This window comes from Aythya marila (genome assembly GCF_965140915.1).
Source record: "Aythya marila genome assembly, chromosome: 11".
Taxonomy (NCBI): Eukaryota; Metazoa; Chordata; class Aves; order Anseriformes; family Anatidae; genus Aythya; species Aythya marila.
In genome coordinates, this window is record NC_139052.1 from 5,663,598 (window position 1) to 5,684,204 (window position 20,607).

General features: G+C 36.6%; 2 protein-coding genes and 1 long non-coding RNA gene across 4 annotated transcripts; 2 read left to right on the forward strand and 1 right to left on the reverse strand.

The window, feature by feature from the left end:
* Positions 1-61: 61 nt before the first annotated feature.
* Positions 62-7,562, forward strand: LOC309882088. Its single transcript, XR_014318235.1, has 3 exons — positions 62-183; positions 1,528-1,622; positions 6,362-7,562. It is a non-coding gene; the product is annotated as an uncharacterized lncRNA (long non-coding RNA).
* On the reverse strand, positions 4,735-12,572 carry MCEE (methylmalonyl-CoA epimerase). 2 transcript variants are annotated; one of them, XM_082768770.1, is made up of 4 exons: positions 12,555-12,572; positions 10,908-11,742; positions 8,322-8,662; positions 4,735-5,398 (listed from the first exon to the last, which is right to left on the reverse strand). In XM_082768770.1, exons 3-4 carry the CDS (start codon positions 8,628-8,630, stop codon positions 5,246-5,248), a joined length of 462 nt encoding a protein of 153 aa, XP_082624896.1. In that variant the 5' UTR covers positions 8,631-8,662; positions 10,908-11,742; positions 12,555-12,572; the 3' UTR covers positions 4,735-5,245. The 2 variants fall into 2 exon arrangements, with proteins under 2 accessions (XP_082624896.1, XP_082624895.1); XM_082768769.1 differs by lacking the exons at positions 10,908-11,742; positions 12,555-12,572 and adding an exon at positions 12,315-12,456.
* On the forward strand, positions 12,360-20,032 carry MPHOSPH10 (M-phase phosphoprotein 10). Its single transcript, XM_082768768.1, has 11 exons — positions 12,360-12,481; positions 12,979-13,633; positions 14,439-14,587; positions 15,030-15,201; positions 15,458-15,599; positions 16,079-16,146; positions 16,865-17,002; positions 17,231-17,341; positions 17,570-17,677; positions 18,170-18,400; positions 19,773-20,032. The coding sequence occupies exons 1-11, from the start codon at positions 12,405-12,407 to the stop codon at positions 19,920-19,922; spliced, it is 2,001 nt and encodes a 666-aa protein (XP_082624894.1). The 5' UTR covers positions 12,360-12,404; the 3' UTR covers positions 19,923-20,032.
* Positions 20,033-20,607: the final 575 nt, after the last annotated feature.

Consider the following 20,607-nt stretch of genomic DNA (forward strand, 5'->3'; position numbering starts at 1 on the left):
CGCCGCGCGCTCCCCGCCCCGGGCGCTGAGGTAGCGGCGGCCCCGGCGCCGTCCCGCCGGCGGCCGCCTCAGGTTCCCCTGCGCCGTGAGGGGCTCGACATCGAATTAAAAAAAAGCGAAGTTTGAACTTTGCAGCAGGGGACTCCCAACAGCCACATTCCACCGTAAGGAGAGATTCATGAGGTAAAATAATAATGTTTATGGCCTTGTGCTGATGATACGTGAATCCTCCATGTAAGAATAAAAAATTGAGAAATTTATAATACTTAAAAGCTCGCTGAAGTGGGTTTCTCCATGAACAACACTTCCTACAGTGAATGACAGCATAGTTGGTTTCTCAGGCATTTTATCAGAAACTACTAGATCTTTCTATGGCAGTTTGGTGATAGTGATTATGTATAAAGAATATGTGAAATATGTGTATAAAGAATATGTGAAATCAAGTGTATATGTGTATAAAGAATATGTAAAATCAAGTGCCATTAGGCCAATTATGACAAGACTTCCTTGTAAGTATGAATACAGACTTGTAGCTATTATAAATGAATGTACAAATTAGTGTTTCTCATGACAGTAAAGGTGACAAGTCCAGCCTGGTGTGCTTGTGCTTGTCCCGGGGTAGCTGCACCAGTTGCTAAGCACCAAGTCAAAATCCATGTACATGTGAAGACCTTTCATGGAAACAATAGTTTGTGTTTGTTTATTCTTGCCCCTTTTTTGTGTAGTTGATAGGATTTCTGTGCATGGTCACATATGCCTTCAGAGCACTCACAGGTACTAGTTAATTCCGAACTTTTTCTTTCTTTTAAGTCATGGCTTAAACCTGTCTTTATTACTGGAAAAAAAATGCAGTGTTCAAAATGAGTAAAAACATTCATTAAAAGTCTATTTTGTAGAAGATCTTAGTATCTACATACTATTTGTATATTAACAAAGCAAAACAGTTAAAAGATCACTTTATATTACATCTAGAAATGTCATGAAGTTCTTTGAAATATATCTACTTCAAGTGTTTGGGAAAACTTCCCCACTTACGAATCTATACTGTGTACTTTGCAGTTAACAATGCTGTTAAGACAGTGCAAATGAACATGAAGCTATACATGACATAATTTTATAGATATTTAAGAATGATGCCATCCAAAGGGGCAGACCTTCCCCTTCACAATAAGATAAACAGCTTACATTTCATAAAATATTCAAACTGCTCTGAACTTGTTTATTGAAGGTGATAAAATTTGTGTTCCTAAGATGAAGTCTTCCATTTTAAAATGTCAGCATTGGGCCAATTCCTTTATACATTGTTGTCAGTTACCATTTCCATATTAATCTTAAATGATTAAATATTCCATGTTTAAACTACCAGTTACATTACTGTTTATAGTACCACCTAACGATAAGTAATAGGGCTACTGTTTTAGGAATTGTTTTTATTTCACAGTCTGATAATGTGGCCAAGACAACTACATTGTAAAGAACTGAGTGTTTACTGAAACAATTAACTCTTACAATTTTCTTTTAATATAGGGTTCTTGAGTCTAGCAAACCCAAGTCAGATCACTACAGGAAGATATAAGGAGAGAATCAACTGAACTCTAATGAAATGATTCAGAGCACTTACTGTAAGTACCTCAATTTGATATTGTAAACATGCAGGGTGGTCTCTCTTTAAGACCTCCATGGTCACACCAATTTCCATTCTTAGCAATAAAGTCCAAAGCCAAGGACTGTCCTCGATGCTTCTTCAGACGCATAAATAAAGTAAACTCTATTCTCAGTACTAAACATAGAAGTATTATGCATCTAGGAAGTGGTCTGCAGAAGCAGCAGTCATCTTCCATTCCTCTTTTAATTCATTCAGAGCTTTCCAAATTGTCAGGCTCACGACTGTGTTAAACACTGCAGCTGTGGTATTATGATAGAGTAAGTTCTTCCAAAACTTACCATAAATTGGGTAAATATGGTAATATTGAGCATGAATCCAGAATGAAATACTAAGAATTCTTAAATTCAGTTGGATTAATTGCAGTAAAAGTATGACAGGAACAGAGTTTTCGTGGACTTGCAAAACTGTAAGCTTTTAAAAGGCATGTAGTTAGTTCTTTTTTCCGGTTTTTGAGTTTGCTTCTAGGTTTGTCTCATATAGAACGGGCTTCATTCTGCAGACTGTTATTTTCCTCCCAGCTAGCAGAGACTTGAGGGTTGCATAAGGGAAGTCAAAAAAGATATTTTGCATTATTTAATTATGAGCCCTTTAGCTGCCTGAGTAATGTTGATGGAGTCTAGAAGAATGTGTCTTGTCTGCCTTAGGCAGCATAAAATAAGAACATGCTTGAGTTCAGAGGGGAAAAAAGACACATGGAGAAACTGGAATAGAGAACTTGCACTTGACAAATGACACAAGCCTACAAAATTTACTGACAAAATATTAACACTTCATCTTCTGAAAAGCTTGACATTATCAGATTTTGCTTTTCCTTTTGGAAAATAAAACAAAACATTGTCAAAACCTTACAAGGTAATCAACCTCCTGTTATCCCAGTCACTGTTGTTCATTCCAGAACTTGTGCAACAGAGGTATATTATTAAGTGCTCCTCTACTGAAGGGAAAAAAAAAAAAAATCACAGTTCTCCATCGCTCCAGTTTGTATCCCTTAATTTTCCCCTTTTTTTGTGACATCAATCTCCTTTTATAATCATGGCAGTAACAAAGAAGGCCTGTAGGCCCATGTATCTAATCATTCCCCTGCCCACACCAACCCTTAGGAAGTCAGCACAGAGATACATTTCACAGAATGACTTGGGAAGGCTCTCTTGTTTAAAGCAAAGGACTAGTTGTTTGATACAAGTATAGGCACTGATCCTGTTCCTACTGAAGTTTACTGGAGCTAGGCCTATGAAGAGGAGACTTCTCTCAGCGTGTCTGAACTGTCTTCAGCTTCTTCATCTGTCCAGTTCTCTTGGCTATTCCTTACAAATCTACAGCTCCACAGATGGAAATCCTGGTACCCTATAGCCCATTCCCAGACAAGTAGGGATTCTGATCCTAACAAAGAGCTTGTAACAAATACGCCCCAATTAGGGGCATGATTAATTTTACAGACCTAAACTCTTTTTTAAAGTATTTTTATTATTTCTTTGTTAATATCTTGAGTTCCACCTTAGGAAGAGTAAGATGAAATATATAAACTATGAGTGAGATAGGAACATGACTTAGTTATGATGAACAAAATGCATCAGCTGACTTAGTGCTAGGCAACGCCAATGCAGTCAGTCAGGAAATTGCTGGTAACTAGCTAAAAGCATTACAAGTCTCTGTCTGCTAATGAGATGGGGAGCAAAATGAGACAAGTAGACTTAAGTATTGTTCACTAGAATCTCCATTCTCTAGTACTGCATCAAGCTACTACTCTTAAGTGGTACTTTTAATATATCATACACAAAATTCCATCTCCTTCAGTTGGACAAAGAAATGAAACATTAACCTAGGGACCACCCTGTTTTCTGTGTCACCAAACAGCGTTAGGCTTACAGACTTCTGTTCAATTATCTTGACATGTAACCAGTGATGCTTCCTAACATCCTCTGCTAGTATTGCAGTGGTTTTGGTAGCAGAATGTCTCCTAGAATGGTAGAATCGTATTTCAGGAATATCAAATCATCCTTATTTTCCATCATGAGCCTTAGGATTTCTAAATTCTAACAATTTACAATTAATATCATAAACTATCCTTTAAATAGTGATTTGTTCAAATACAAGAACCATGCAGAAGACTATTTTCCCTACAACATGGCAGAGGAAGTATTTGTTTTGAGTACAAAAAAATATATATATATATCCCTAACTTTGCAGGGTTTGTTTCAGAAGAAAATTTCATAAGGAAGCATCAATGTCTTGAAAGCCCTTTAAAATCTCATATCAACCTTACACTTGTGGTTTGTTGCAGCAAACAGGGCACAACACAAATAATCCCATTTCCATTAAGTAAAAAATCTCTTAGACTAAAATAAGCTTGTTTCAGATCAAACCAAAACTATTCACAGTACGTGCAAGGATGCAAGAAAGTATAAAATATGGATTGTGGTTTAGCCAGTAAAAATAATGATTTTAAGGATTATGAAAAATTATGAGAGAAACAGCAAATCTTCAATTTCTACGTCTGACATTATCAAAGCAAGCTTATAAAAGAAAACACCAGGACAAACGCTGCTTGTTTAACATATACAAATAAAGTGAAGTTTGTCCAAATCAACAAACTGTGACTACAGTCTATCAGAAACATAATTATGTTGGCATGCTGTTCTCTGATGTGAGGACAGTGTACATAAGCAAGACTTCCATGTCTTGTGCTTTCCAATGATTTTGTAAGAAAATTGGAAAACAGTATTTATAAATATTGTTGCACAGAAAAGCAATATTTATAAAGCAAGTGAAAAGATTCTCACTATTTGTTCAGGTCTCTCCCAAATATCTTCTAATGAATAAAGCTTGAAAAAAAAGTATTCAATAACTGACCACAAAAAAAATAAATAAATAAAATAAAAATGCAAGAAGCATCTTATAGTCTGAAAACTATTTCAGTCAAATAATTTATCAGACACTTTTCTTCCCATCACCTGCATATGCACAGAGTTCGTTAAACAACTAACTGATGATTTATGCAGTGTAACTTCCTCAGCAGTGTTTGTTATGCCAAGGCAAAAGTTATTTAATGATTGCAGATGCCCATACAATAAGATACAAATTTGTTTATTGCATGAACCAGTCAATCAATGTGAAGCACGGGCAGTGAATGGTGAAAACAGAAAGTGCAATGTTCCTTTTCCTTTCAATTCTAAAGGGAATATCTAAGCTATATTGTTGTCACTGAGAAGTGGGTCTCTGCTCTGAAATGTAGAACAAAATAATGTGGCATGACCTAGAAACTGTACAGTTTCTGTGGTTACAGAGGTAAAACCATGCTGCAAGCATGAGGCAATGGAACAAAATAACTGTTACATATGCAACTTAGCTCATGCATTCATCTTTAGAATCAAAGAGAATTCAAGAAATGTCAACACATTAATTCTGAAAATCAGACCAACAACAACAAAAAAATCTTCAGAGTATTTTAGTGCTCAAAAGCTGTACTTAATCCACAGGAACTGCAGTGAATCTGTAAAGATTGAATAGTACATCAATATTCCCAGCACCAGATCAGTAACTTCACAACTCATTTATTGTCTTATATATGAATATTACAGCTCAGGCTTGTTCAAGTTCCACAAGGACTCCATGGCAATCTTTAGGGTGAAGAAAAATCACGGGTTTGCCATGTGCACCTATTTTTGGCTCTTCACTCAGTATTCGAATCTTTTTTTTCTTCAGTTCTGCCATAGCTGCGTTTATGTCATCAACCTTATGAAAGAAAAATATAGTTTACACAAACTGACACATTAAATTGTATTATGCACATTCTACATTTAGGAGCAATAATACAAATCCTTACTAAATTGTTATTTCTAAGTCCTAATATAATTGTGAAAATCAATTAAATTCTGAAATCGTTTTTAAAATCTAGTCTTAACAATAAAAATCCTACAGAAGTTTGCGTTGGTTACTTGAAGATTTTATAAAGTACCATTTCAGTAAATTCTAGTATATATTTAAGAATTTATTAGATTAAATTTCATCATGCACTAAGTCCATTGATTTATGTTGTTACTTTATAAGGACTCTATAGATAATCTAAACTCTGTATTGCTATTAATAAGATCGTATTACTTTCAAAATATCATTAACTAAAGAAGAATGCCTCCCTGTCTAATTGATGACAGAACACTGACTCATTAGATGCTGCTGAAGAGGGAGGGCAATGGGCAGAAGGTAAAAAGAAAAAGCCTACCAGATTTATATATACTACTTCTGAGTAAGTTAAACTTTATGATGTTTTCTGACAAAAACCTTGGAATTACCAGAAACGTCCCCAGACTATGACCTAGTTTTCTTATTGAACTTAATTATAATAATAGCATTTAACATTAAATTTCAGTAGAGTTTCCTGCAGTAAAACATAATTAACAAAAAAACGTCTTTGCTGTATTGTGTGATCTTAAGTCTCATGTCATGTCATCAGATGGTTTGGATACAAACCTTAAATGCATCCATCCTTTGAAATAATGAAATTAGCCCTCAGTCTAGCAAAGCCAATAGTCATTAACCTAAAAAGATGTAGAATTAAAATAATAGCATTGCTGTTTTTCCAGACTGAGGTGTCTGGACGTAACTCAGTGAATAAACACACATAATGAATTTTACGGAAGATATCTAGCCTTAACTTGGAGGAACAGACTTCGGTTAATTCGTACTCATTTGCTGCAGTTTTGTTCACGATAATTCAGAAGTCACTACAGTTCTTCCTGCACGTGACTACCAGCCAGCAAAAAAAGTAAAACCAAATGACTGTCAAGCATTATCTAAAAGAAGACAGCAAAGTGTCAGAAGTGTGCCATGCCTCCCTCCAGGTTGCTTCCCCAAGCAGAAAAGCTACCACAGCTGCTGCTCCTGTCCTGCAGAGATGGCCGGAAGAGGAACTGTGTCTGGGCTCAGATGGAATGAACTGTATCCCCAGGGAAGAAGTGAGAGCAAACTGTGGAAAGTCTGTGGTTGTATCTACATGTATATTAAGAGACTATCAGGCCTGGATTTCTCTCTTACCCTATCAGTTCTCCACCATGCTTTTTGTCACAGATACTGACTGATATGGCTTGATATGGCACAGATATGGCTTGTCTGGCATTATTTAATTTCTTCTAAAAATGCTTATTTTGTCCAAAGCAAATTCCCTATCAACACACCTTTCTAAATTTTTTCTTTGAATAATAAGACAGAAGGAAGAACAGAAAGGTATTTTAATAAACTCATCAGACTTCTTCTACAGTATGGAAAAATATTTTTAAAATTAATCTTTTTGCAATACAATTGTTCAAGGAAAGGTATTTCTACAAAATATTTTAAAATTTCAAACGAACAATCATTTGAGACTGATTTATTTTTTTTTTTTTAGTTTTTCTGAAAGGTATTTTTGCTCAACTTCAGAGGAGGACATACCTAGAAATGGTAGGATTTTCCATTCTGAGGGGAATGGGAAACTGAGGGAGGAGGCATTAACTTCTTTTTGATTGACTATGGTAGCAACCAAATCCATTTTCAGTACCGCATAAACAGCAGCTCAACAACAGAAGGTTTTCTTTCCATGTGAATTGTTTGGTAACTTTCCATTTGAATTTACACGGAGACCACTAACATAGTTGACTTAGGACAATCTTTTTCTGAACTTACATTTATTTTGCTTAGAGAATCTAATAGTCTCAGGACTTCACTTAGGAAAATCTGGCTGCAGGTAGCACTAGCTCATGCGTTTAATCAAAATTATCTGCTAGATTATGACTCCTGGCTTACTTGGCCTTACTGTATACTTGACTTATTGTATACAGTTGTCCAACATGGGATCATTAGCATGTCCCATTCTTCTGTTTTCATAATTAACAGTATGGCTTCACTTGACAGTCATCTGCGGTTTGTCTGCAACAAGAAAGATTGTATTTCATACAAAACAGATCTACATAGAACAGCTTCAGCTGGTAACAGATATTTCTTGAAAATTCTTTGAAGGGTTTACATATTCTTGAAACTCTTGAGAGCTCTGAACTCTTTTTGCTTAGAAGTACCTACATCTTCCTGATCTCGTCTGTCTAAGTGCCACTGGTCTCACAGAAGGTTTGAGGACTTTTTTTGGTTTTCCTGTAAATCACTTCTTTATTCTACACTCCCCATTTCCAACGTTCAGTTTCACATTTCTGTAACAGCAGCCTAGCAATTCTATTTGGGGTCAATTTAAACAGAATTAATTTTCTATTCTTGAACACCTGCACATACTCAAACTTAATGTAGGAAAAATTGCAATGCCTGTGCCTATGCAAAATTTCTCAATTTTCAATGAAAGTACGCAAATGCAAACACTGGTCTTGATAGATGAAATCTGAAAACAATTTCACTCACATCAGTAATCCCATTACTTTTTATTTATAACTCTTTGTATGAAATAATAAAGTTTGCAAGACTCAAATATGGAAAACATTGAAAACATTTATTATAGGCAGCAATGCGGAATTTTGCATCTAACATCTACACTAAAACATGGGTATAATCCTCTTATACAAGTGAAACTTTCACAGATATGACAGCCTTATAAATATGTTTTTTACACAGGTCAATCCTATGAAAAAAATATTAATTTACTATCCATTGTCTTGCTATATGATACGTTATGTTAAAATACCTCAATGCAGATATGATGCATTCCTCCAGTCTTGTTCTTTTGCAGAAAACTTGTAATGGGACTTTTCTCTCCTAAAGGGTGTAGAAGTTCCAGCTTTGTATTTCCCAGCTCCACAAAAACAGTGTAGACACCATGTTCAGGCAGAGCAACCGTCTCGCTCACCTGTGCTCCTAACACATCTTTATACAAGGACTGAGCTTTCTCCAAATCAGGCACTGCAATTGCTACATGATTAAGTCGGCCCAGTTTCCACAAAGAGCTTGGAATGTTTTGAGAAACTGAATGCGATGATGCTAAAGTTCGTATCATAAGAGCTGAAGTCTGCAATCTGGTAAGAAGCCCTGAAAAAAAAAAAAAAAAAAGAATAGCACCAATGTAATGCTTCTGAGAAATTAACAGTATCTGCTCTTTCCCCTTTTAATGAGGCCTATGTAAGTCCTGTGTCATAAGCACACTAGTGTGGAAAGCTAAAGGTAAAAAAAAAAGTGTTGTAAATGCTTATATCTGTCTGTTAAAAATTGGAATACATGGCCAAACATAACAGTCAACTGCATAATGTACTTAAATGTTGTTTCTGAATTTTTCAAAGCTTCTTATAAAATAGAGAAAGAAACAAGGACATGTCCATACATATGGAAATTATAACAAACAACAAACAAACAAAACCAATGACAGAAGTAACTGATATTGCACGATCCAAGAGAAAGATAAAAGACTTGAGCTCTTAGCTGTCAGAACTATAGCAAGAAAAGAAATGTCATCTTGTGTTTGAGGCTTAAGGGATGCTAACTCTACTGATTTCTGATTTTTTCTCTGAAGAATTAAGTCTTCAGCCACTCTTATTTTTCTTGTGCTGTACAGGTCTTATACTTAGTTTCAAGATGCTTAGAAATATTTCAGTTCTAAGTACTGTGAATAATACCACATTCTACTGACCAATAACAATTTAGCTTATCCTTAAAAGGTCAAAATCGTATTTCCTTTTTTAATGCAACTAGTGCCACTGACTTCAGCATGACTTACAAAAGAGAAAGATTATGATTTGTCTCATCATAAAATAAACGATAATGAAAAAAAAAATACTGGATGACAATATGGCACAAAGGCAAGGGCTAACATCTAGATGTTGACAAAAGATGGAACAGTCTTGGAGAAACTTGGGGCCATAAAAAACTTAGATGTCTATTGAACTCTTCACAGACTGTTCTGACAAGACGGTTCTGACCTTTGCATCTGTCATATTTCTGTGCTGCCCACAGTTAGTTCTAAAGTTGCTTGATTTTTAAAAAGTCAGGAAAAAAAAAAAAAAAAGAGTAAAATTAGGATAATTACAAATAAAAATGAATCTATCCAGGTAGTACACTTTGGAAAGATGGGGGGGGGGGACTGCGGTCTTATCAATTGTGTCTCACACCACAATTAGAATTAAATGAAAGGGTATATTGATAAAGGCAGCATTTGAATTTCATGCTAATTTGCTTTAGGCCATGTCGGAGTTCCCAATGCCTCAAGGCCAAGCTGGAGGCATCTCAGCATTCTGGAAGTCTTTGATGCATTCTTAGCTTTAAATTCACAAATGTGCCATTTTGCTAAGCGATTGTGCCAGGGAGGCACTGAAATTTTGGATGCTTTCCAAGACACTTAGGATAACTTGGCTTACATTTTTCAGGCTCTCTGTACTCTGGAAAGTTAGTAATACCTGTAAGGTTAGCAGTAGCTGTAATTAATCATCTGGTTTGACTGTGGGAAACACAACTACCATTTAACTGGAAGGCTACAGCTGTCAGTTTATTTTTCTTCACAAAGAATGATACAGCACTGATAGATATACGTGCATGTGTTTATGTGTAAGCTTTAAAATTACAACATGAAATTCACATAATTTCGAATACTACCATGAGAGTAAGTGTACTCAACATCTTTTGAAAATATTAAATCAACAGCCTACATTAAGAGCTTTCATAAACCTGCTCACTTCTCCAAGGAACTGCTCTGGTGTATTTCTTGCCAGCCTTTCACACAGTACATCCTGTCATCACTTTCATCGCAGCCAGAAGTTCTGGAAAATTCTTTTTTACTTTTGTTACCTTTAGGCTATAATAGTGACAGTATTGCAACTGAATATTTCAAAGCTTTTTACATATTAAAAAAAAATTCACTAGCAACTTCACAGCAGAAAAATTCTTGTTTTTCCAATGTCTCCGCTGAATCTATTCAGTAGATACAGTTGCTGTCTAAATGGAACTGTGTCAGGGGTGAACAAAGCAGTTGCCTGAGGAAGCAATACTTTGCAGTGCTCTGTAATATACAAAACAAGAAACATGCAGTATCTAGTTGGCATAATTAGCAGCACGGATAAATAACTAGACTAGAGTTTGACCAGATCACCGAAGTAAATAATGCATTAAAAAAAAAAAAAAAGTCAAATGTTTTTTCCATCTACCCAGGATCAGTAGCTGTTTGCTGGCATTAATACTTAAGGCCTGATCCAATTATTGGTGAAGCAAGAGAAACTCTTTCACTTAGAGAAAGTCAGTATTTACCAAAAGAGAAAAACACTGTGAAAGGACTGCTTAATACACTTACATTTTTGACGTTTTCTATAGCACTTTTGTTCTTTCGTCCCTGCTTCCAAATATTAACATCCCGTGACTGAGTGGAAATGCTAGTAATGTAGATTTTCAAGTAATCTTTACAGATGGGAATGGGCAAAATTTTTCTCAATCATCTTTATATCTCCTGTAATCATCTGTAATTCTTGTTGTACCTCACAGCGGGCAAAAGATTACATGGCTATTATAATTTATTCTGTATTACGTCTATTTTCAAGTAAATTGACATTTGACACAAATAAGATAGACTGCCACTCGGCTATTACTGAAGCAATGGCAAAAGAAATAGAAAAAAATAATTTTGTTGGGTTCAGCTCAAGAAACATTTGATTTTTTGCAGTGTTTCCAGGAAAGGTAAGAGTGACGAAGTAAAGAATAATCCTAAAATTATTGTAAAGTCAAAGATACTCATATGGCAGTATTTTTTATGTGTCTCTCCATATCTTCCCCCTAAGGTGGTAGGACTGTATTTTTCTGGTGATGATGTAGGGACAGAGAACTCTAGAGTTTGTTGGGTTTTTTTATAAACTTTTTATCTAAGAAGACTTGTGAATTTATTCTAGCTGTAGTCATATGTATGTAGAGCTTTAATTTTAAACACATAAATATCAGTATGAATTGGCTGAGACTAAACAAAAGACACTTGTGTGTGTGTTTTGTTTTTTTTTTTCTGGCATTATACAGATTAGTAACAATATAGTTACTGTAATTCTACTTCTATTAATATAATTCTAATCTTTACTCATCTTCATGTTTCTGGTCTCATTTTTGTGCTACGAAGTAGCACACTCAATGATCAAAAGCTGACCCTGAAATGAAAAAGAAAGCTTTTTAGCAGCTTCAGATTGGAATTCATGTTTCAGGAAAGAAACAGTGCAAGTTATGCATATATCACAAAACCAGTCCATTGTTCAGGTAAATGTTGTGGCTAAACTCTTTAATCACAAAACATTCATCCAGTAACTTACAGAATTACGCAATTAATTCTGAACTTTCTCTAATGCTAAAAAATAGACGTTCTCTGAAGTCTATTTTATTATATGTCTTCTGAAGTCAATGGACACTGTGACTGAAGTTATCTGTCCAAGTATCTGTCCTGTTTGAAAAACTTTTGCATGCTGCCCAAAGGCACCCATGCAGTTTTTCTACACCTAGTATACACTCATCATTTGCCCCTACTGTTTTTGTTGTTGTTTCGCCTTGTTTTTGCAAAGAGATAATTTTTCACACGCTGACAACCAAGTCAGAATGCTTCTAGGTATTTTGTCCTTCAGAGAAGATTCATCGGACCTTGTACTCACAAATTATCGCTGTCTTGTCTTCACCCCGTCCCCCCCGAGCGCCTCACAGCCCCGCACCCCCCCGCCCCGCCGCGCGTTACCGGCCACCGCCCGCCGCCAGCCGGCCGCCATTTTGCCGCTCGCCGCCTCCCGGCCGCAGGGGGCGCCCTGACGGCGCGGGGCGGGGCAAGATGGCGGCGCGCAGCGGGCTGGAGGCCGCGCTCAGGGTGGCGGGCGCCGCCGCCGCGCGGCCCGAGCAGTTCCTGAGGTACCGCCGGCGGCCGCGGCGCTGCGGGAGAGGGCGAGGGCGCGGGGGGCTCCTGGCGGCGCACGGAGCCCACCTGAAGCGCCGTGTGGGCGGCGGGGCTGCCGGCAGCCGGGAGCGAGGGGTCTGCGTGTGCGCCGGCTGCGCTGCGGGGCCGGGACCGGCCGGGAGGGAGGGAGGGAACGCCCGAGCGAAGGCTTGCGATAGTCGTGATAATCGCGTGGGTGTCCCGGGGGTGCGGGCGGGGGGGAGCTGAAAGGCTTAAAAATGGTGAGGCGTCTGCTGCTGGGAGCGCTCGGTAGCGGCGCTCAGCCACGTGGGGAGTTGCGCAAAAGCTGTGAGTGTTGGAAGGGGCCGGCAGGGAGCTGCAGGGGGACCATGCGGGTACCTTACTGGAGCTGGGAATGAAGGGAAGCTAGCTAACTCCGGGAAAAAAAAAAAAAAAAAAAAGTAGTTGTTGTGCTTTTTAAAACTTTAACTTTTTTCTCCTCCTCTTCTAGTGTACAAGATGGGCTGGCTGCTGAGTTCAGAGCGTTAACAAAGACTCTATACGACTTAAATAAAGCTCTGGGAAGCAGTGTAGTTCGTGGGAGTCCTCTAAAAGAGCTGGTGATAGAAAACTTTGATGAAGAACAGATTTGGCAACAACTAGAGCTCCAGAATAATGCAATTCTTGACTTTTTCAAGAAATCCGTTGCAAGGGATGCCAACGATAAAGATCTTTGCCTTGTCTCAGACCAGGAAGATGATGGCTCTGATGCAGAGGCTAGCAGTGATAATGAACTGGAAGACGTAATGGAAGCAGAAACTGAACAGGAGAGTGTGTCTACAAAACAAGAAACTAAAGCTAAAGAAAAGCAAAGTAAACCCAAAGAAGCCATAACGCAGAAATACAGTGATGAGGATTCTGACGTTGACTTTGATATTGATGCACTAGAAGAACAAACTAAAATAGCAAAGGAAACAACATTGAAAAAAAAAGGAAGAAAATCTGTAGTGGATGACAAGTTCTTCAAGCTGGCTGAGATGGAAGCTTTTTTAGAGCACGCAGAGAAGGAAAATAGGGAGAGGGAGGAGGAGGAAGACGATATCAACTACTTTGAGGAAATCATCTCGGATGATGAGGAGGAGGAGTCTGAAGAAACTAAAGTCAAAGTAAGAAGATAGTAAACTATCTGAACTCTTTTATTTAAATCAAGATCTGATATCTGTTAGGTTTACTCTAAATTGTTGAGCTCACAGGAGAAACTGCCAAGTTAAAATGATTGGAAAACTAACAATTGCTGTTAATATTTGATGTTAAGTATCTGGTAGCAAAATGCACCAATGCAAAAGTACATACTGTCTTCCCATTCCAGTCTCTGTTTAGATGGATTTTAGGTTTTTGCATGGATTAAGGACTTGGTGGTCATGTCGTAAGAAATACGAGACCTTGCAGAATATGTGATCCAGCTTAGCAAGAAAGCTGCGTTGCTCAACATTGATGTCTCATGATTGGGGATTCCTAAGGTGACTGATGCAGAGCAAAGGTGGTTTGGCTACTTCTTTTTACAGGGACAGGGCTTTGTAACTCAAATTTTGCAAGTTGCCGAGTACTTGTTTCAAAAACTAATCTTTTCTTACTTAAAGTTGCCAGAGATTCTTGCTTGCAAGAACTCTGCCCAGGGCGTAAGGAAGGACGTACGCATACCAGTGAATAATCAGAAAAAATCATTGCTCTCTGACTTCAGCACGTGTTGAAGTTAGAAATGAATTTAAGTGGCAGAATGCCCTGAGTACTTGTAAAAGAGGCTAATTTTACAGAGATGCTCTGCCCCAGGTTAATGCTTCAGTAAACTGAACTGCTATTACACAAGTCGTGCTATTCCCCAGATGTTAGCCTTTCAGAGGCAGGCTGCTCTTAGACTTCTGTCATCCTAACTGCTTTTTCGTTTTTTTGTTTTCCCTGTCACCTTCTTAGTCAGTTAAAAGTTCTAGAGACCTGACATACAAAGACTTCTTTGATCCTGTTGATGACAATGATGACTTAGTAGCTAATGGTGTTGAAGATGATCAGGAAGAGGAAGCAGACAGTGCTATTGAAAAGGAGAATGAAGAAAGCATGTCTGAGTAAGTATTAGCATTATTTGCAGTTAAATGTCTTTATAATTTTACACTGAAGAGTGGCAGTGTTCAAGTAGAAAATAAATTGTGAATTCCAGGTTCACTTTAGTCATGGTTTGTCATTTTCTGTTATCTGTTGTATGTTCATGGATTGCATTGTTATCTTAGTCAAAAAGTAGTTTATTTACTTGCTTTCGTACTGTTGTTTCTTGGGATTTATTTCAGTAAAAGATTTAATAGCTATAACTTCAGCTTTTAAAGGTTATTTTTTGATGTATAGAAGTTTCCACAGTGTCTTTGTCTTTAGACTTCAATGAAAGTCTATTGCAGTTCTTAACTATCAGTTAGTTGTAACAGGTAAAGTTGTAATGGCTGAAATATCTTCAAGCACAAATGTTAGTGGCTTTTTAACCTTTACTTCATTTTAAATTGTATTTTAATTTTACAGGGTGGAGGATATTAATGAGATGATTGAGAATGTGAGAGGTAAAAAGGCCTCTTCAAAAGTTACTTTTAGATTGCCAGATGACAGTGAAACTGAAGACGGTACTGACATGCAATTGGAGAAGGGCATCGATCCCGGTGAAATAAAGTCATCTTTTGAAAAGAGACAGGAAAAGGTAATTGTTTTATCATTTTGCTAATACTTTTAAACAGTGACCAATGTTTTATAATAATTGTGTACATGGCATACATGAAGGGACTTCTTAAACTTAATAAAAATAAAGTAGTTTATCAGATATGCGTATGCAATTACGTATCCTTACATTACATGAGGAGGATTTGGAAGCACCTGAAATGGCTATGGATTTCTTGCCTTGAGTTTACTTGTGAACTGTTTTAAACTTCTTAGGAAATTGTTTTTGTTTTTTTCAGTTGAGTGAAAAAATAAAAAGTTTAGAAGAAGAGTTGTTAGAAGAGAAACCTTGGCAGCTTAAAGGAGAAGTGACTGGACAAAAGCGACCGGAAAATAGCCTTTTGGAGGAAACAATACTCTTTGATCATGCAGTCCGAATGGGTAAGTATTGAGGGAGGGCTTTCTTGAGAGTATATTGCCGTACCAAGTTGGATTGCCTTGCCTGTGAGCATGATGACAACACCCATGACTTGAGAGCAGGGTAACAAAAATACTAGTTAAACTTCTCAGCACATCTTTGAGGCAGTGCATTTTCGTTGTGGAAATTACAGGAAGCTATAGTCTTCTTGGTTCACTTGGTTGAATTTACCTGAAAGTTCATTAATTCAGTGGCAGTTTTAGTCACTTACAAGGCATACATAACATCATTCTCTTTCCCATTTTCATTTCTCTCCAAGGTAGTGGAAGAAAACGTTATTTGCTTGACTTCATCAATCTCTAGGTCAAAAAATTTCAACTACTACATATTTGTTGAGGCTTTACTTTGTTTTTCTTTTTTTTTTTTTTAATTTCTTTTTGATTCCTCGGAGCAAAAAGTGTTTCTTGCTGGAGAAACATTAATCTTTTCTTCTTCTTTTCAGCTCCTGTGATCACAGAGGAAACTACTTTTCAGCTTGAAGATATCATTAAACAGAGAATATTGGATGAGGTTAATATCTTGCTTGCTCTTCTCCATTTTTCCATTTTGTTCCTTGACTTTATTCACAGGGCACATTCTAAGAAAGTTTAAACTCTTAACATGTTAGGTATAGAGTTTTCTTGATTAATTTCTGCAACTGGATGTTTCATTTTGCCTTAATGAATGGGGCTTCAGAGTCATAATCTTTTTTTTTTTTTTTTTTTTTTAAGTATGTGTTATAAGCTAGGTTTTGATTTTCTTCAAACTAAAGATTATTTACAGATAAAGAGGAGTAACTATAAGGAGTTCCTCTGGAATATAATGCCAGTCTCACTTTTTTTCTGTGATCCTAGTTGTGTAGTTCTTTATGCATCCTAAATGCTAATCAAAGCTTAAATGTGTAAAATTTTTCTTCAAAGTCACTGATAAAAGACTTGTATCTCACAATTTGTTGAGGCTTACTGTTTGCTAAATAAATAAGTAAAATTACATAATGGAAGAGTATCTAAGGAAATTACACATTTGCAATTAATTATACTATTTTTGCCCTGATTCACTGAAAATATGTACACAAGCTTGAGTATGTGTCTTCTATTCTTCAAATTAAAGTGTGAACTTTCTGAGTTCCTGGGGAAGCCACACACATGAGTTAGTTAAAATGTCAGATAAGTAATGTTCTAAATAAGCTGTAGCAACTAACACATTTAGTCTGTAGTTGTATTTGGTTGTTAATTTATGACTTTCTCAGGCATGGGACGATGTAGAACCGAAAGAAAAACCAAAAGAGGATGCCTTTGAATACAAGAAGCGCATCACTTTGGACCATGAAAAAAGTAAACTGAGTCTTGCTGAGATCTATGAGCAAGAATACTTGAAACTTCACCAGGTAACACAAACAATGCCTTTCCTATTGCTTTGAAGTTTGCATCACATAAGCATATATATTCACTTGTATGCTACTAGGTGTTTTCAGCTTTATGGAATTACTTCAGACTTCCTCTGAGTGTTCATGTGGCATGTGGAATGGCTCTGAATTGCATACTGTGTTAGCAGTCTTGCTAAAGTGAAATTGCTTTATGAGTGGTATTGCATTAACATTACATTATTAATCTAGCAAAAAACTGAAGAGGAAGAAAATCCTGAACACAAAGAAATTCAGGAAATGATGGATTCTCTCTTCCTGCAACTGGATGCACTTTGTAATTTCCACTTCACACCCAAACCAGTAAGTAGTTCAGTTTCAAAGTTACTCTTTTCCTTTATTTTCTTTGAAACTGGAGAATTTTCATTTCCCAAGTATATTTTGAGTAAACATTGAACTTGTACTTCTTTTGTATTAAATGCACTATAACTGTCTCTAAATATAACCAAATATTTAGCGTGTTCAGTTACACGTAAACTCCATTCCTTTGAGATGGTGTACTTAGTGCTGAATATTTTTTTTTATTTCTAGCCTGTGCCAGAAGTGAAAATAGTCTCAAACCTGCCAGCTATCACTATGGAAGAAGTAGCACCTGTTGCTGTTAGTGACGCTGCTCTCTTAGCACCAGAGGAGATCAAGGTAAAACCAAACAAAAACCAAAACCCAACCAAATAACACACAAACAAACAGAAAAATCAAGGATCTGTATTCACAACAGAAGGGTGTAGTGGATGCCAGATCAGTGGGAGGATTTTGCTACCCCATCCACTCAAGGTTACTTACCTCATGAACCTCCATGCCTAGCATTTTAAAAACTCTTAAACTCTTCCCACGCCTTCCAGTTATTTATCAGACCATGCTAGGTCATGATACTAACTTACAGATGGTTTTTATTCTTGACTTGTGATGGTAATTGTTTTTACCATTATATAGCTGGGTAGAAGGGGAAGTTAAACAGCAATAGACTGTCAATTGTACAGACACTACTACCAGCTTCTGGCTGTTTTCAGTCTATGCCTTAATGTGTCAGACACCTGAAATAATGGAAACACTAAGACAGGCTTAAATACTCACTAAAACTCACTAAAGTGAGTTTTCTTTTGCATGCTTATATATTTTTTTTCTCTTTAGGAAAAGAACAAAGCTGGTGATGTAAAAACAGACGCAGAAAAGACTTCCACAGACAAAAAACGAGAGCGAAGAAAGAAAAAGCTTCGTAAACGTATAAAGCTAAGGGAAAAGGAGAAACGTCAAAAGCTTCTTGAAAAGAAGAAATCGGAGCAAGGCATAAAACTCAGCAAAAAAGCTGCTGCAGCAAAATTGAAAAAGCTTACAAAAGAAGGCAAAGCAACGCTGCTCAAGGTAATGCTGTCTCGAGTAGTCCTGTTTAACTTAATTTTCTTTAGCTGATGAGCTCTAAAATCCCAGGGGTAGATAACGTTTAACACAGTTAGAAGAAAGGATTTGCTTCTCTCCTATCCCTCTAGGCATAACTACACCTCCTACCACCCCCTCAGAAATTCTTGTACTAAGTAGTGTATCTGCTTGCCTACACAAACCTTGATACCTTATTTATGTTTGAGTAAATATAAAAAATAAAACTGCTGGAAAGGAAGAGGTAGGAAGTAGACATGGAAAGGATGTATTTTTTTTTCCTCCCCCTTTTTTTTCCTTGTATTCTTTTGAGCTGCAATTTTGGAAGTACCAGTCTAATATGTGCATGGAACTAAATGCAAAGTAGTGTTGAATGTCTTTTTTTACTCCTGATTTTGCTGATTACCCTATGAATGTGATGTCAGGAGAGCAGCCTGAAAAAACACAGCTCTGAGTTGTGCTCTGTATTGACCTCCTTTATATAATGCATATTCATGTAGATGTTATTACTTGAATTATGAATAAATCATGCTTAATTGGTTGTTGGAACCTGCAGAAGCTTATTCAGGGTGAGATATACTGAATGAGAAGATTGATCTTGGATGTGTAGATAATCTTTAGATAAGGAAAAACATGAACTGTATGATACAATTACTTTATATCATAGTATTCTCACAGAACAAATGATTGTTTGTGTTAGGTACTACTTTTTATTTCAAAGTTCAGAAGGTGGTGTTCCTGCAAATACTAGAACTCAGTCTCTTATTTCCTGTGTTTGAACTGTCCCACTTGACTAAATGGGACTGACTACTTGCATGTATAACTGAAAATGAGGTTTCTACTTAGGTCTCTGTAAGCTTTGAGTAACTGAACTTCAAACTATAATGTTCCTGTTGGCTTTTTTACGTTTTGTGGAGCTTTCTTTATAATCCTATCAGATTGATCTTGTGCTTTGCATGCTATAAAAAAGTAAATTTATATTCCACCTGCGATGCCTTATAAATTATTTTTTTTAAATGTCTGAAATTCTGGTGTATTGGAAAATAACTTCATTACTTTTAAACCACTTCTGTTTACCTTTTCAAAAGACCAACAAAATACAAAATGTAAGTTCAGTAATTGTAGTTTATTATGCAGTTGTAGCTCACATGCCTTAGTTCCCTACTATGCCAAATCAGGACTAGAAAGGAAGCTTAATCTTTAGCCGGAATGGCATAAGAATCTGCTGAAAAGAGATGACTCTCTGAAAATTAATTAGTACTTACATATGATATTTGACTTTTAAAAGAAATGATAAATAATATAGTGGTACTGTCTGTATGTTTCTTGGTGTTATAACAAATATTGTTTCCATTGACAGGATGAAGGAAAAGACAAGGCCTTGAAATCATCCCAAGCCTTCTTTTCTCAGTTACAAGACCAAGTGAAAATGCAAGTCAAAGATGCAAACAAATTAAAGAAGAAACAAAAGAAGCAGAAAGAAGTCTCTGTCCATAAACTTAAATTGTAATTTAAGTTTAATACATGCTCTGTCTTGTATTTATTAAAATGTTTCTACTTTAATGCTGCATTGGAATAAATGCTGGGTTTTATACAAAATTAAAATGTTCTGTGAACCTCTATGGTGTTATTCCCTATTTTTTTTTTCTTCCTACTGTTGAACTCCTTGATCGTCTTATTCTAAAAAGATATATATATATATATATATATACATATATATATATATATATTTTTTTTTACATAGGGCATGTAGATAAAGCAATGTGTGATGTGGCTGTATGTTCTTCAAACTATAGCCATACTGTGTTTATGTAGTTGTTTATATAGCACAGGAGTATGCATTTATTAAAACTTAAATTTGCAAACTGTAGTGTAAGGATACAGTTTATCTTCTAAAGTTAATGATTAAAAATGTAACCCTCTTATTTTGGGGTGTAAGAGATTTCATAAACAGCTTGACTATAACTTTTCTTGTCAGCCTTGATGACATCCACTTAAAAACAGAGCAAAGAAGTGATTAATATTTCCTCAATTGGCATTGGCATACATCTTTGATAGACATCTTTCTTTAACATTTTTATTGCCTTTTTAACATTGCCCTGCTCCTCTAGGAGCAGGTTCCTCAGCGCAGGGAGCAGCTGAGTGCCGTGAGGCAGAGCAGCCAGCAGTAACTCAGTAAGCAGGCGCTGTTTAAC

Excerpts from the sequence above, each read along its gene's own strand:
- MCEE (XM_082768769.1), bottom strand. The coding sequence starts at position 12,345 with ATGGCGGCCGGCTGGCGGCGGGCGGTGGCCG. Across the intron at positions 8,663-12,314 it reads CTGGCGGCGGGCGGTGGCCG|GGCTTCTTACCAGATTGCAG; the intron begins GTAACGCGCGGC and ends TTTTTTTTTCAG. Across the intron at positions 5,399-8,321 it reads TGCATCATATCTGCATTGAG|GTTGATGACATAAACGCAGC; the intron begins GTATTTTAACAT and ends TTCTTTCATAAG.
- MPHOSPH10 (XM_082768768.1), top strand. The coding sequence starts at position 12,405 with ATGGCGGCGCGCAGCGGGCTGGAGGCCGCGCTCAGGGTGGCGGGCGCC. Across the intron at positions 14,588-15,029 it reads AATGAAGAAAGCATGTCTGA|GGTGGAGGATATTAATGAGA; the intron begins GTAAGTATTAGC and ends TTAATTTTACAG. Across the intron at positions 17,678-18,169 it reads TAGCACCAGAGGAGATCAAG|GAAAAGAACAAAGCTGGTGA; the intron begins GTAAAACCAAAC and ends TTTTCTCTTTAG.